The sequence below is a fragment of the Ursus americanus genome, chromosome 2, assembly GCF_024610735.1.
Source record: "Ursus americanus isolate L20-20 chromosome 2, mUrsAme1.1.p, whole genome shotgun sequence".
Lineage (NCBI taxonomy): Eukaryota > Metazoa > Chordata > Mammalia > Carnivora > Ursidae > Ursus > Ursus americanus.
In genome coordinates this window covers 3,233,267-3,249,751 of record NC_142128.1, presented here as the reverse complement: position 1 = coordinate 3,249,751, position 16,485 = coordinate 3,233,267, and the positions used below count along the sequence as shown (strand labels likewise).

General features: G+C 46.5%; 1 protein-coding gene across 2 annotated transcripts in view; it reads right to left on the bottom strand.

The window, feature by feature from the left end:
• Positions 1-16,485, bottom strand: part of SDK1 (sidekick cell adhesion molecule 1) — an 875,077-nt gene that overhangs the window by 195,433 nt on the left and 663,159 nt on the right. For both annotated transcript variants that reach the window (XM_045813352.2, XM_087866987.1), the window contains exons 15-16: positions 1,691-1,838; positions 606-746 (exon numbers count right to left, since the gene is read on the bottom strand). In XM_045813352.2, coding sequence (XP_045669308.2) covers positions 606-746; positions 1,691-1,838 — 289 coding nt within the window. The remainder of the gene's footprint in view (positions 1-605; positions 747-1,690; positions 1,839-16,485) is intronic.

Genomic DNA, 16,485 nt, shown 5'->3' with positions numbered 1-16,485 from the left:
CACAGAAAGCAAACTGGCCACCCTTGGGCCATTTCTAGCCTGTGGAGGTGTGAATTTGGCCTATCCTGTGTTTCAAAACGTCATGACTTCATTTCCGACGTTTAAAAACTGTGAGATCGCATGTAAAAAGCTAGATCTTAAAAAATTTCATTAAACTACTAGAAAACCTGGCAATACTGAACAATACAGGAGCTAGCCTGGTAATAACTCGCCAATAATGAAATCAATTGCAATATCACTAATTATAAATTATTCTATTAATAATGCATGCCCGTGGTAAAAACTGAAACAGAAAGAAAAGATTTAGAATGACTAGCACACCTTGACACCAACTCATAATATCGCCCCCTTCGTTCTTCTACCAAAATGCAACCATTGATACATATGTGGACATGCTACGGTTGGATATGCAGAGGCTGCCCCTGCAAGGCCGCCCACGATCAGTTATTTGCCACAGTCCCCACTGCTCCCTAGAGTCTGACACCAGCCTGATTCTGTTGATTATTATTGGGCTCCTATAGACCTTTGAGTTTGTGACCCCAGCAAAATAGGTCCCTGACTCTTTATAATGACAGTCTAAAAATGGCCAAACATGGCCTACTTACCTGAGGATGTACCCACGCAGCACCCCGTTGTGCTCTGTTTCTGGGGGTGGCTGCCACTGGACCATGATGGACTGATTGGTACGCCCACTGGCCACGATATTCTTCGGGGGGGCACTGGGTGGTTCTTCGGGTAACATCAACCTAGAAATAAAATATGGGGAGGGAAAGAGAGATCAGCATCCGAGACAAACAGTCCCCATTTGCATTCTCTGTCTGGCTGACTCTGGAGCCTAACTATTTACCAAAATCAAGTGATGAATAAAGCAAAGCACACAGCTGATCAAACTCAGAGGACATGCATGAAACAGGTACAGCAAATCAACATAACAGAGAGTCAGTTCAGCCAGAAAGCAGGAAGACACAGGCGGTGACCTTATTCTGTCTGGATAACCCACAGCTCCTCCACTCCGGGAAGGGATTACAAGCCTGAGTGAGCCAGGCCGCTGGCCTACAGCCTGAGACACCTTCCAAATTGTTTTTCTCTTTGCCCCTTTCAATATTTCTCATACCAAACTCCCACATTTTGAAAAAAGTCATTTAAATCTCAACTCTTCCACAATTTGGGCCCAGCGAATGCTCAGGTTGGCTGGGGAGGGCACACTGAAATGGGGTGAAGCCACTGTCCGAGGTCACGTCGGAATGGACTTCCATGGTGGCTGCCCCAGCAGGAGCGTCAGGACCATTCCAGAACGCACCTCACCCTGCCAGATGCTCGCTTGTCAAGACGGCGGCACGAGCTCCTGTCCTGCTGGCAGTCCGGGTGGACAGAGGGTGCAAAAACATGGTCAGCGCCTCACCTTGTGGATACAGAGGGCCGTGCTCTCAGGAACGCCTTGTGTTGGCGCAGCCAGAGCACCACAGAAGTCGGAGGAACTTCCCTCAGAGCAATGAAGGAAAACCCAGCTAGTCCAACACACGGGTGACCATGTCTCTCTCTTCGTTCTAGTCTTCCCTGCGCACGTTTTTGCCGGTACTACGGGATGGAGGCTGATTCCTTCGACCACCCTCCTCCTAACTGGACACTCAGTCTTGCTTTCGGGCCCAAGCTGCCCCTCGCCACCACCGCGGGCCACGCGATCACACACCTGCTTGTCTCTGCGCTGTACTGGCCCTTGCCCACTTGATTCACGGCACACACCCGGAATTGATAGGTGCGAGCTGGAGTCAGGCCGCGCACGGCGACGCCCGTCATCTCGGGGCCAACGTTTGACAGATGTACTTTCCATGGAGAGTCTGAAAGAATGAGCAAAAGGAATTCAGAACCATACAAGCACATGTCTGAATACTAACAAGGGAGTGCAAAGTACGTTTCCATAATTTCTCTCATTTGCTTTCCTGGGCGGATGCAGTGGTCATCCCCATTCCACAGAAGTGGAAACCAAAGCTCATGAACCACATGGCTAGCTGCTGGTAGCCACTGGGCCTGGCATTGAACTCGAAGACCTCCCGTCATCCTTACACTGCTGTCAACAAGTAAAGCAGCTTTTCCTTCAACCTGCAATTGGCAGTTTGAACGGAACCAAAATATTCCTCGTTCCCGCGTTCCCTGTCAGCTCACACGGTGAGGCAGATTGCAGATTTGTCTCCCAGAAAAGGATGCCGCACATGTCACCAAATGATAAATAAAAACTATATTCATTAACATTTTAATAAAAGAGGAAATGAGCATGATAAAGACAGATGGGCTGTGCATTTTGCAACCCATCTGCGTGGCGGCCCATTACAGCACCGCACCCCTCAGTGGCTTTGGCTGGAGACAGACGTAATGAAATTCGCAGCTAGTTTAGAATATCTTTGCACCCAGCTTTCCGGCAGGTGTGGAAGAGTGATGCTGTCAGCCAAATGGGCCCCCGCCTGCAAGGCCTCAGAGGATTCTACTGGGCTCTCACACCTTAGTGGGGTTTTTTTTTTTTTTTTCCTTTTTTGGTGCAGAGTTGAAACATGCTTTCTGGCCTGATCATTTTCTAGAATGATGCGCTGGAATGAACAAGACCTGGCAATGACTTTGAACACCCACTGTCACTTCTTATTTGGAATCGTCATGATCGCCTGAACTGCATTTCCAAGTTTCCAGTGAAGGGAACTTGGGGGAAGGGGGCTTTTGTGGAAATCAAACCGTCTCCTTCCTTGGAAGCGGTGCCCAAATCCCTTTCACCCACACTGGAGATGGTCAGAAAGAGGAGAGGCATGATTTTCACTATGGCGTTGGGCGGCGATCGGATTGCAGATGCCGCCAGCGGAAGCCACCGCCCCCCCCCCCCCGCCCCCCGGCCCAAAACACTGCCATTTCGACAAAAATCTAAAGACATAACTACGAGGAGTCACAAGTCTGTGCCGAGAGCTCATCAGAAATGCACGCTGCTTCCTTAGGAGTCACCAAGAAGTAGCCACGAGCTGCTCCAAAATGAAATGAGACTCTCGAGGGCAATGTGTGTTGGCTCACACGCCGAGCCGCCTACCATGAAGCTGGGGTTTGTTAGCTGGATTCCTCGACAAAAAGTTATGCCGCTCTGGAGCAGGATGCCAGTTGGGCTACAAAGGCTGAATCTTTTTAATTATTTCAAATAAAGCTGCTTCCAAAAATGGCTTTCTGGGAATGCAGTCCTCAGCACCAGCTGGGCATTTCAGTGTTCTTGGCTTTTGATTTTCAGTGATATAGGTAATCTACGGTCAATGAGGATCCCCCGCTCTTTATGTTTCCTTAAAAGTGCAATGTGTGCATCCCCAGTGAACTACGGAAAAATTCACACTGATTTCTCTTTTTTGCGTTGGGAGTCTGAGACCCTTCTAGAAGCATCAGACAGCTAAGCAGTCTCGCTTACAGGGAAGAGCCATTTGTCCACATGGACGACGCAAGAGCCTTCCCTCACATCCATGTAACTGGTTGGTGGGGAGCAGCGCCTCTCCCTGCCAAGCCGCACTCCGGCAGAGATAGTTTTCCTTCTGAAGACAACAGATACAGACTAGTCACAGTTGACTAGGCTCTTCCTCTGATAGCTGTTCACTTTTCTTTAAGCTTCTTCTATAAGGGTGGGGGGGGCAAGTCAAAACCACAGGGAGACCCACCTCACAACCATGGGGATGGCTACTAAAGAAAGCAGAAATGGCATGCGCGGGCGAGGGTGTAGAGAAGCTGGAACACGTGCGCTGCTGGTGGGGATGTGAAATAATGCGGCTGCTGCAGAAACCAATATGGCGGCTCTTCAAGAAACTAAAAATAGAACACCATGTGATCCGGCAATTCTACTTCAAAATATCTACCGCAGTGAACTGAAAGGAGGGTTGCAAAGAGATATTTGTTATGAACCCGTGTCCATCGATGGATGGACAGATGAACAAAATGTGGTCTATCCCTACAATGAAATATTATTCAGCTTTGAAAGAGAAGATATTGACACGTACCCCAACAAGGTTAAACCTTGAAAATAAGGCAGTCACAAGAGGACAGGTAGTGTAGGATTCCACTGATGTGAGGTCCCCGGAGGAGTCAGATCCGCACACACAGAGGCGAATGGCAGCTGCCAGGTGTGGGGAGGTGGGGAGGATGGGGAGTCATATTTAATGGATACAGGTTTCAGTTTTGCCAGAAGAGGAGAAGTCTGGAGATTGGTGGCACAATGAGAATGTACTGAACACCACTTAACTGTACATGTAAAAATGGTTAAGATGGTAAACTTGATGTGTATATTACCACAATGAAACACTTTTTTCAATGGGGAAGAAAAAAATGGGGAAATAACACAGAACTCCCGAGACTTGTCACTGGTCTGAAGTAAGAGACCTGTGCTGACACATCCAGCACTGAGCCTGGCCCACGGTGGGTACCTGTACTGGATGGGCCTGACCCCCTCCCACTGCCCTCCTCTCTCTCCACCTCCCCACCACGTTCTGGGCCATGGACAACCTGCCTGGCAGGGCTGGGCTCTTTCTTACTCCCTAGGTGATGGCCCAGGGCTATCACATTCTTCATCCAAAGGTTATTGCTCCTCTAGTGGGGGCAGGTCTACACTGCCTCCCTCTCTGGGCTCTGCAACTCCCTTGCCTCTGTGTCCTGAGTCAGCCAGCTCCAGCCCCGGGTTCCCGGGGTCTCTATCCATCCACACCTGGGCAGACCTTCCCTTTGTAGACTCCCTCCTTGACTGTTCTAAGTGGGAACCCTGTGGGGACCCTGACTGACGCAGTGCTCAATAAAACTTCTCTTCCGTCTCTCTCTTCCTGCAGACCTCAGTGTCTAAGTGAATGGCTCACCTACTCAGTCATGTACAGAGTCCAAGGTCAGAAAGAGGCAAACTCAAAAGGACAGTGGCCGAGTCCGCTGACGGAGACAATGCATGTCAGCCCTAAGGGGGCAGAGAGCGCCCCATGCTGCCTCACCCACCCCATGCACCCTCCCTCCCAGATTCCGCCAGGTGGGCTCATTGGCTCTCTCAGAGTGTAAACAGCTCTTCCAAGTGTGTAACCCGAGCAGCAGGATCTGCAGCCCCGTCTGACTTAGCAACAGGGCCTATGAATCTACCCTGAACCTGGGGGCTCGGCTCAGTCCTCCGGATGCATCCACAGATCTCTTTATTTATTCTTTTCCCTCTCCCTCCTAGAAGATAAAAGGTCTGGCAGGAAGAGAGATTAAACTGGAAACTAATACAAATGAACCCGATCTATCTCATGGGTACTCTGATTTGTACTAAAAAAAGTGATTTGGGAAGGATTTGCTCCCTCACAAGACTCTGGACTGCGAGCTTGCTGAGAACTGTTAAAATGTAAACAACAGGTCTGTCCCTGACAATCCATAAGCAAATCCCTTTAAAAGATACTCCTCCTGGTCCTCAGAAAGGAGGGCTCCAAGATGTTCATCGGAGGGGCTGGGACGTAGAAGATTCTTTTGATAAAGGACACCATCCCATAAAAGTTTCAATAGCTTTTTTCCTCCCCTTCAGGGACTCCTCTTGCTCTTCTGATCTAGAAGCCTAAGGAATTTTGGTCTTCCCCAGTCAGGCTATTAAACAAACCTCTGCTCCACACGGGCATCACTAATCTTTCTCTTAGCTTCAGTGCCCAGAATCTGCGAGGAGTTAATCACTCCTTTGCTCTGTCTATTGGTGAAAAAGCCAGTGGTTTTCAATCGTCACAAATGTACTGGAAGCTTTTTTTTTCCAATAAAAAAGAGCCTTACCATTAAGGGTATCCAAGGAAGGAAAAGACTTTTTCAAAGAAAATTTTCATTGCCAGAGGGACCATAATTATTACTGACACCTGACGTCTGCATGGCATGTTGCAGTCTGGACACGCACTCACAGCCATAACCACGCCAATCTACTTGGGGAGGAGGTATTATCTCCTCTTGTGAGAATGAGGAAACCAAGACTTAGGGATAAACAGCGCCCCCTGGCCTTACAGGCCACCACTTCCCAGACTTGGGGGCGGATCGAACATCACTAAAAGATGGGCCTCTAGCGTCTCCCTGGGTGGTGCAGTGGGAAATACCGAGCAACACCCGGGTACCACTGACATTCTCACACACACACACACACACACACACACGCATGCACGTGATCCAAAACCAAAAGCTGATACAAATTCATTATGGTCTCTGGGCAATTAAAGAGATGCAGGAACAATTAAATGAGGAAGCAATCGGCATGGGACACTCTGCAGGACAGAATGTTCTGGACTCTGTACAAGACAAGAGCAGGGAAAGGGAGGTGGTGCTTTTATCGATGAAGAGACAGAACCGTCAAAGCAATGATGGACCCTGTTTGGATCTGGATCTGGATTCAAAAGAACCAACCACGAAAAGTCAATTTTTACAAAAGCATTTGAAGAGGGCACAAAGAAATGGAAAGACATTCCATGCTCATGGATTGGGAGAATATATATCATTAAAATGTCTATGCTACCCAAAGCAATCTACATTTAATGCAATCTTACCAAAATGCGAACAGCATTTTTCGCAGAGCTGGGACAAATATTCCTAAAATATGATGGAACCACAAAAGACCCCGAATAGCCAAAGTGATCCTGATAAAGAAAAGCAAAGCTGGAGGCATCACAATTCTGGACTTCAAGCTCTATTACAAAGCTGTAATCATCAAGATAGTACAGTGCTGGCACAAGAACAGACACACAGATCAATGCAACAGAACAGAATGCCCAGAAACGGGCCCACAACTATATGGGCAACTACTCTTCAACAAAGCAGGAAAGAGTATCCAATGGGAAAAAGACAGTCTCTTGAACAAAAGGTATTGGGAAAACTGAACAGCAACATGCAAAAGAATGAAACTGAATCACTTTCTTACACCATACACAAAAATAAATTCAAAATGGATTAAGGACCTAAATGAGAGACAGGAAACCATTAAAATCCTAGAAGAGAACACAGGCAGTAACCTCTTTGAAATTGGCCACAGCAACTTCTTTCTAGATATGTCTCCTGAGGCAAGGGAAACAAGACAAAAAATAAACTATCGAGACTTCATCAAAATAAAAAGCTTCTGCACAGCGAAGGAAACAATCAACAAAACTAAAAGGCCATATGTACCCCAATGTTCATAGCAGCAATGTCCACAATAGCTAAATCGTGGAAGGAGCCGAGATGCCCTTCAACAGATGACTGGATTAAGAAGTTGTGGTCCATATATACAATGGAATATTATTCAGCTATCAGAAAGAATGAGTTCTCAACATTTGCTGCAACATGGACGGCACTGGAGGAGATAATGCTAAGTGAAATAAGTCAAGCAGAGAAAGACAATTATCATATGGTTTCTCTCATCTATGGAACATAAGAACTAGGAAGATAGGTAGGAGAAGAAAGGGATAAAGAAAGGGGGGGGTAATCAGAAGGGGAAATGAAGCATGAGAGACTATGGACTCTGAGAAACAAACTGAGGGCTTCAGAGGGGAGGGGGGGTGGGGGAATGGGATAGACTGGTGATGGGTAGTAAGGAGGGCACGTATTGCATGGTGCACTGGGTGTTATACGCAACTAATGAATCATCAAACTTTACATCAAAAACCAGGGATGTACTGTATGGTGACTAACATAATATAACAAAAAATATTATTATAATAAAAAAAAAGAAGATAACAAAAAAAACACAAAAAAACTAAAAGGCAACCAACAGAATGGGAGAATATATTTGCAAATGACATATCTGATAAAGGGTTAGTATCCAAAATATATAAAGAACTTATAAAACTCACCCAAAAAACAAGTAGTCCAGTTAAAAAAATGGGCAGAAGACATGAATAGACATTTTTCCAAAGAAGACACCTAGATGGCCAACAGACATGAAAAGGCGCTCAACATTGCTCATGACCAAGGAAATGCAAATCAAAAGTGGAATGAGATATCACCTCACACCACTCACAATGCTAAAATCAATGACACAGGAAATAGCAAGTGTTGGCGATGATGTGGAGAAAGGGGAGCCCTTGCACACTGTTGGTGGGAATGCAAACTGGTACGGCCACTCTGGAAAACCGTATGGAGGTTCCTCAAAAAGTTAAAAATAGAAATAACCTATGATCTAATCATTGTACTGCTAGGTATTTACTTAAAGGATACAAAAATACAGATTCAAAGGGGCACCTGCACCCCGATGCTTATAGCAGCAATGTCCACAATAGCCAAACCACGAAAGAGCCCAGATGTCCATCGACTGATGAATGGATAGACAAGAAGTGGTATATACATGCAATGGAATTTTGTTCAGCCATGAAAATGAATGAAATCTTGCCATTTGCATTATGCTGAGTGAAGTAAGTCAGTCAGAGAAAGACAAATACAGTATGATTTCATTCCTATGTGGAATTTAAGAAACAAAACAAATGATCATGGGTGGGGGCAGCGGGAGAGAAAAACCAAGAAGCACTCTTAACTATAGAGAACAAACTGGAGGTTGCTGGAGGGGAGGGGAGTCGGGGGATGGGGTAACTGGGTGACGGGCATTAAGGAAGGGCACGTGTCCTGATGGGCACCGGTATCATATGTAAGTGATCGATCACTAAATTCTATACCTGAAACTAATATTACACCATATGTTAACTAAGTGGAATTTAAATAAATACATAAAAAAGCAATTAGGGTCATTTAAATGTGGACTGGGCATAAAATGATACTAAGGATTACCATTAATTTTATTGTATGTGATGTCATTTAGTGGAACTCTTTACTGAATCACTTAAGGTTGAAATGACATAACATCTGGGATTTCCTTAAAAATACTCTAGCAAAATAAAACAAAAGGTGAGGACTTAAGAAACCAATATGGTGATATGTCGATGATATCGAAACTGAAAGCTGGATTACCCTGAACGTTTGTATGTGTGTCACACTTTTCATAATAAGAAGTTTCTGGAAAGTGACTGTTTTATTAAAACTTTGCCGGCATTGAGCATTGTGACTGTCTTAAATCATATGTTTAATAGATGAAAAATGTGACTTCACTGATGCTTTGCCTTGTATTTTTTATATGACTGAGAATGATCAATCTTGTATTAAAACAACTTCCCCTGCGTTACAGAGCAAGTTAAGTGGAAAATTAAAGATGCACATTTATTATTTTCTTAATTCTGATTCCACTGCTGTTTTGGCTACAACCTTCTGCGTACTGTGTCTCCTAAAATATAAGCTTTAGGTTATGATAATAATAATATACATAATAAATAACACCCATTTCATAGCCACTCCCAAGATAAACTCCGTCAAATCAATTTTACTCACTGTTAGATCCTTCGCATCTAGAAGAGTGCCTGACATAGAAACAGGGGCTCCATCAATATTTGCTCAGCGAAAGACCTGCCATGTCCTGGGCACTTGGGGTGACTTTATAGGTACAGAGTTAACCTGCACAATCACCTCGTGGCAGGTATGATTATCCTCATGTTCATATGAGAAAAGGAGACACAGAGGGACAGAATCACGGATCACGGTCTGATCTTTCCACCTGGGTAGAAACGTCCACATAAAGGCAACTTTGTTCTTTCGACTTCGCATCACTGGTCACAGCTAGTATTCAAGCTCACACGTCAAGGGCTTGGTCACAGAGATGACCCAGAAGCAGAGTTCTGCTCTTGGCCCAAAGCCTCCGAGAGTCTCAGCCTGCCACACTCGTGAGAGGCTCTCCTTCCCCACATGGGCTGTTTAGACACTGAATGTAAGACTCTGGGCATCTTAAGAAGATACCGCACAGTCAGGACAGGTGAGGATCTAAGCCTGGCCACAAATTAAGTTGCACTTCCCGATGGTTAAAAGGCCTCTTCAGCATCAGCAGCCGTAAGGCATGTTGATGGCAACGTACCCCTGATATGAAGGGATGGAATGGCACTTTGCTTCTGCATTCTTCCTTTTAGAACTCCAGAATGCTGGTCTAATCGTCAGAAAAACATCTCCAAATCCCAACCTAGTGACGTCCTGCAAAGCACCTGGCCGGGACTCCTCAAAACTGTTAAGGTCGACAAACACAGAACATCTGAGAAACTGTCCTGCCAAGAGGAGCCTAAGGAAACACGATGGCTAATGTGGTGCGGTGTCCCACATGGGATCCTGGGACACAGAAAAGATAGTCGTGAAGAACTGCGCGAATGAGAATAAAGCATGGACTTCAGTTAATAATAAATATGTCGATATTGGTTCATTCATTGTGATGAATGTACCACATGGATGGAAGATGTTCATAAGCGGGGAAACTGGGTGTGGGGCTTTTGGAAATTCTCTATCTTCACAATAACTCTGCAAACCTGAAACTGTTCTCAAGTAAATCAGAAGAGAAGAAAAGGCCTGTCAGTTAGTGGCTCAGTGTGGGCCGGGAAGGAGAGGGACAAGTTGGGGCACGTGGAGGGGGACCTGCATTGGGAGGCCCTGTGTGCTCTGCGGGAGAGGAGAACGGAGCTGGGCATGTGAGTTCACACAGGGAGACAGACAGCAGGCTCAGAGCTGCTGCAGAGCCGAGGTTCAAGCCACCGCGACCATTCCTGATGCTGGAGCCCTGGACGATGCACTGTCCCACCGTCCCAGACGCGGCTCACTTCATCTCTCAGTGTTCGGGGGCCTGCTGTCTGTGGCGTGGCGCGGCTGTAAACAGTAGTCTCTGAGTGCCCTCAGGGTAGGAGGTTAGCGTCCACTCTGGAAGGTGTAAGGACCGAGGGTCCTTGAGCTCTTGGTCCTCATCTGCACTGGCCCTGCCTGAGGCCCCGCAGAGGCCCTTCCAGTTCTTTTTTTTTTTTTTTTTTAAAGATTTTATTTATTTATTTGACAGAGACAGAGACAGCCAGCGAGAGAGGGAACACAAGCAGGGGGAGTGGGAGAGGAAGAAGCAGGCTCCCAGCAGAGGAGCCCGATGTGGGGCTCGATCCCATAACACCGGGATCACGCCCTGAGTTGAAGGCAGACGCTTAACCGCTGTGCCACCCAGGCGCCCCTCTTCCAGTTCTGAATAGTTTTCCTTTAACGAGAGCTCCAAAACGACACCAGCCATCCAAAACCCAAGTCCACCCACAAAACCGCACACCCACGAAGTAATGCGAGAAGGTTAAAATAGATATATATATATGTATATATATATATTTATATATGGATCCTCCCAATGTGGGTCCCACTCTGTGTGCCCCAATAATATATGAAATATGCATTATTATTAATTATATATATATATATATAAAACACATCACAAAAATACGTACTCATCAACAAAAACTTGGAAAATAGAGTACGAGAAAAAATGAAACAAAACAGGCATAGGTCATTCTACTGCTTTTTAAAAACCATTTTCATGATTTTTCCAGTGCTCTGGGCAATTGTTTTCAAGTTTTTTGGAGATCACTCCGACCTACATTCCAGCGTCCAGCTCACTGAGTCACGGAAATTTGGTGGGATGATCACTGTTTGCTTCTCGACTTCCAAGTGCCCTGAAAGTCCGATTGTCACGAGACCCGAGAAAGGCGGTTTCAAAGCCCAGACAACAAATCGTGTCCACACCCGCACAGTTCCGCTGCTCGGGCGGACAGCTAATCCCTGCCCCGAGCCCCTCGTCCACATCAGGCCGGAGCGGGGACTCAGAGGCAGCCTGGCGGCGCTATAGACGGGTGTCTCTCAGTTCACTCAAAGCTCATCTGGACATTCAAAGAGAAGCGCAGATTATAACTAGTTCTGCGAAGGGTAAAGAAGACTCTGGTTACAAAGTGTTACGAGACAGAGAGGACTTGACTTTGTAGAGGCACTGCAGGGTCATGCTTGGAGGGTAGACGGCACACTGGTAGGATGGGCCGGGCTCGAGACACGAGACAAGGTCCTCGGGATGGACCTGATGCCATCGAGTCATCACGCGTATCTAGAATGAGTGAACCGAAGCACAGGTTTGGGAGAATGCTGTGACTCAACCCTGGGAAAGAAGCCTGAGGTCACGGGAGGGACGCCACAACCCACGGAACTTCCCTGGCCTGGGAGGGGTAGACAGCAGGGGGCTATTCCCTACAAAGCCCTAAGGAGCAGACGGTTAAAGTATGGTTTAGTGTCCCCCACTTGGGAAGGGCTTTCTCTGCTGGAGACGTCATCAGAGCAATGAGAAAGTTCTCAGGGCCAGAGGGAAAAGGCACCAAGCATGACCTTCAAAGTTAAAAACGAAAGCACTGAGCATCTGGGGAATAAATGAACCCCCCTCCCCCCACTAGGGAACGGGGCCAAAGCAATGCCAGGAACAGGCTTCGGGGCCTTATGCTCTTCACATCCAAGGGACTGGGGGCTCCGCATTGTGGATAAGATCCCAAATGTGCCCGGGGCTTGGGTCCACAAAGGGACACACACTCCCAGTCAGGGTGTGGGCACTGAATTGGAGAGAAACCAGGGGGTTGGGAACAGTGATTAGAAGAATCCAAAAGCATAGGGGAATGGGGCTGTGGGCAGGAGCCATATCATGATGCGGGGTGTGCGCCCCACATAACGGGTGAAACCTTGGAGACCAGGAGCCTTGGCAGGCAGGTGGCAGGGTAGAAGCAGCTGGCCCTCTCTGCATCGAAGCTTCCCCAGCCTCAGGGCAGACGCATCGCAGGGGCCACTCTGTATCCACACCGAGTGGTCACAACAGGCAAAGCTAGGAAGGAATTTACACCAGTGTGTGTGATGGGCTTGGAAAGGGCCTGCCACAGGTGAGCACCAGCAAGGGCCATGGGAGCGACCTCAGGCTCCTGACCCACCCCTGTATCTTGCCAGAGGGCAGGGACCCGAGAGGGAGAGAACCCCCCAGCCCTCCACAGGCCCATGGCTCAGCAAGGTAACAAAGATGAGTAAGTGTCTTTGACACACTCCATCCTCCCGCATGGATTTTAAAATGGGAGCAAATGCCATTAATGGGAGGTTCAATATGCAAAAGCCTCCAGAAAAATGAGCTGAGACATAAAATACTTCCTAACAACTCTGAGGCTATTAGTAGATACCTGTGTGAGCTATGTTTCAAAGACAGCATTAAAACGATTTGAAGCATAAAGAACAAAGTCTCTGCAATTTTGGCAAGCAAAACAGCACAAAGCCCGTCAGCTTTTAAGCACATAATAGCAAGTGGGGATGAAGACGTTGAACACATTGTGCAGAGCCAGTCAGGAGAGGCTTTCACTCAGGAGCAAATGAGCTCCTGGAGAGCGGGGTGAGAGACAGCTGCCGGGCCCTGGCTGAGAAGACGCTGGGAGCGCAGAAGAAAGAGCTGAGCCACACGGCTTAGAGATTATCCCTGTGAAGGAAGAGCAACCCTTCCTGCCTCCCTGAAAATGCTGGGAGGGGGCTCTGGAGAGGCCCCGGGCCCCACAGAGTGCTCCCCAAAAGCTTGTCGTAGACCAGCCGCTGATAGAAGATGCCCTGCTCAAGAAAGCTGTGGCCACGACAATGTTCTATGCTCGAGAAAAGACAGAGGCCTGTGGGAAATTGCTACCTGGACCCCAAAACATCACCTCGGACTCAGGATGTTCCAGCCAGGTTAGCTGATGATCTGTCCAGAACAACACCACTCAGTGGACTGGCAGTTCCCAGGCCCAGCCCCTGGGCTCCCAGTCCTCTCTGGCCCCCATCCTTCCAGGGAATTCAATCACCAATTCAGAATAAGAGCCTTCCTGCCAGGACAAAGCTGCCTGCAGCGCCGTGGGTCCTTCTGCCGGGTTCAAGTTGCTCTCTCGAGGCATTGCTCAGTGACCTTAGACAGCCCTCTGTGGCTCAGGACTGCGGTCTGGCTTCATGTGTATGTATGTGTGCATGTGTGGACAGAGAGAGGGAGAGAGGGAAAGAGAGCTCTGGTGCTTTTAAAGAAGATTTAAACACCTAAAGTGAAAATACACATAAAATTGGATATAAAATGAAAATAAAAAACAAACCCAAAATCACTCAGGAGGAGAAGACAGTGCTGAGCCCCTGAGAAGACTCAGGTAGTCCAGCAATGCACTCAGTTCAGCTCTGGGTTTCCTGGAGACCAAAGGGAAAAGTGACGTGCTGGATGGCAGAGTTTGAAAAGGAAGCTGCTAGGTCGCTCGGGAGAAACAAGTGTTGTCTTGGTGGCAGAGGCGCCCACCTCCAGCCAAGATACAGCGAGACACGCAGAAGGACCTCACGTTTCTTCTAGCGCGTCTTTAGAAAAGAAAAAGTATGGTATTAACTTAACTTATGGAAGCCAGTGTTCCTTTCCAAGTTAAGGAAAAATATATTAACGTGGAGCTTGAGGCTCCGGAACCTGGCGTCATGATGGTGACCAAATCCCTCGGAGTGTCACCTCCGAAAGCCGCGTGGAGGGTGGGTCTTTAGGAATTCGCCTCAGGACTGTGGAGTCAAGGATGTTCACAGGAGGAAGTTGTAGGGTATTGCTAAGTGGAATATTGTTATTTTAGGAATAATTGGCTTAGAAGAAATTTCCACAGATATTCTAAAAATCATAAGAACCACAAATGGGATGAATGTACTAGATCATGAAGAACTTGTTTCAAATCAAGATCCTGTTCATTTGTATGAAGTTCAGGAACAGGCTGCATGGGGAAAGAGGCCTGCCGAGTGCTTGTCCTTGCAGGAGGAACACGAACTGAGAAGGGCCACAGGGGAACCTCCCGGCGGGTGGAAGCGTTTCAGACCTTACTTGAGATAGGAGTTATGTGGTGTATGTGTATTTGTAAAAACTCACTTAAGATCTCTGCATTTCATGATATACAAATCATATATCAGTAAGCAACAAAAAATCAGTATCATATGTAACAGTAAACCCCTGGTAGACGTTCCACTGAGATCAGAGGATGAACAAGAGATTCACTACCATGCTGATTATTCTTTTAAATCATTCTGGCCAACCCTGTTAAGTTAAAAAAAAAGAAAAGAAAAGAAAAACTTTATTATTTGGAGACGATATGATTGTCTACCTCAAAAACTTAAGAGGATCAACTGGAAAATCATTAGAATAATAAGAGAATATGGAAAGTGTCTGGACAGAAGACAAACACCTGAACATCAGGACTGTCATTGTATCCCAGCAATGGTGAGCTAGCTGTGAGATGGGATAGAGAGAAAATCCTATTCCCAGGAGCAAGAGGACAGAATCTTAGCACAGCTTTCACACAGAAGTGTAGAGCCTGTGGGTGTAAGCCTACAAACTCCCTACGTGATGTAAAAAAGGAGCTAATAAAATGGAGAAGGTGAAAGATAGACTCTCCAAGAAGTCAGTTCTCATAAAACTCATCATAGGTTTAACACCACTAAAAAGTCAGTGGGACTATTTTTGAAAGCTGACAAAATAATTCCAATTTTCTTCCCAGAAGAATAAACAGGTGAGAAGAACTAGCAGAATTCTGAAAAGATGAAGGAACTTGCTTTGTCAGTTATTAAAACACATCTCAGAACTAAAACAATTAAAATAGAGCCCTGGCAGAAAAACAGACAATGAATCAATGGGTCCAAGTAAACCCCAAACAGACCTTTATAGAAACAGGTCCCCTTAATGTATTAGAAAAGGAAAAAAATCCATAAATAAATGGATTATTTAGTGAATTGTGTTGGGAAAATGAGGGTCATTTGGAAAAAATAAAAATCATATGTCAGAATTTCCATCTAAATTTCAGACGGATTTAAGAGTTAAATGCATGAAAACGTAAAGCTTGAAAACAAGAGGAAAACTTGCAAGAACTTGTATTTTATGTTTGTGTTGAACTATCCAACCAAACATACAATAAAAGAAATCACAGAGGAAAATATCAACAGATTTAACTACGTAAAAACCAAATACTTGTGTATGTCAAAAAGTAATACACAAAAATTAAGAGTAAAAAGCAAACTGAAAGAATACGTGTTGCACATGACAGAAAAAAACCCCTAAGGCTCTGATAAAAAACCAGAGGAAAGGAAACTGACAGATCATAGAGAGGAAGTACAGAAAGCCACGGAACTCGGAAAATGTGCTCAGCAGAACCAGTAATCAAAGAAATTCAAAGTAAAAATCTTGCGAATGGAAACATAGGAGAGTGTCTTTGCAAACTTGGGAGGAGGAAAAATACCCTTACGACTTTCCTTCTTGATATTTTCATGTGTTGGTGCCCTGCCTTCGCTGTGCCCTCAGGGCCTGGTTTGCCTACTGGGTAATTCAGTGCTGCTGGAGCAGAAGCCCTGGGACAGCACCCCCAGCCCCCTGGAGAAGATGACCTGGGACAGCGCCCGAACCCCCAGAGGGGAGACCTGGGACAACACCCCGCCGGAGCAGGAGACCTGGAAACAGCGTCCCGTAGAAGGGGAGACAGGGGACACTGCTGGGAGGAGATGCTACAGGAAGTTGACTAGAGATGGAGGGGTGGGGAGAGAAGCACTGGCTCTTCGGTGTGCGCAGGGATCCACACTCAAAGCCTTGCTGCTAAAGTGTAACAGGCAAAG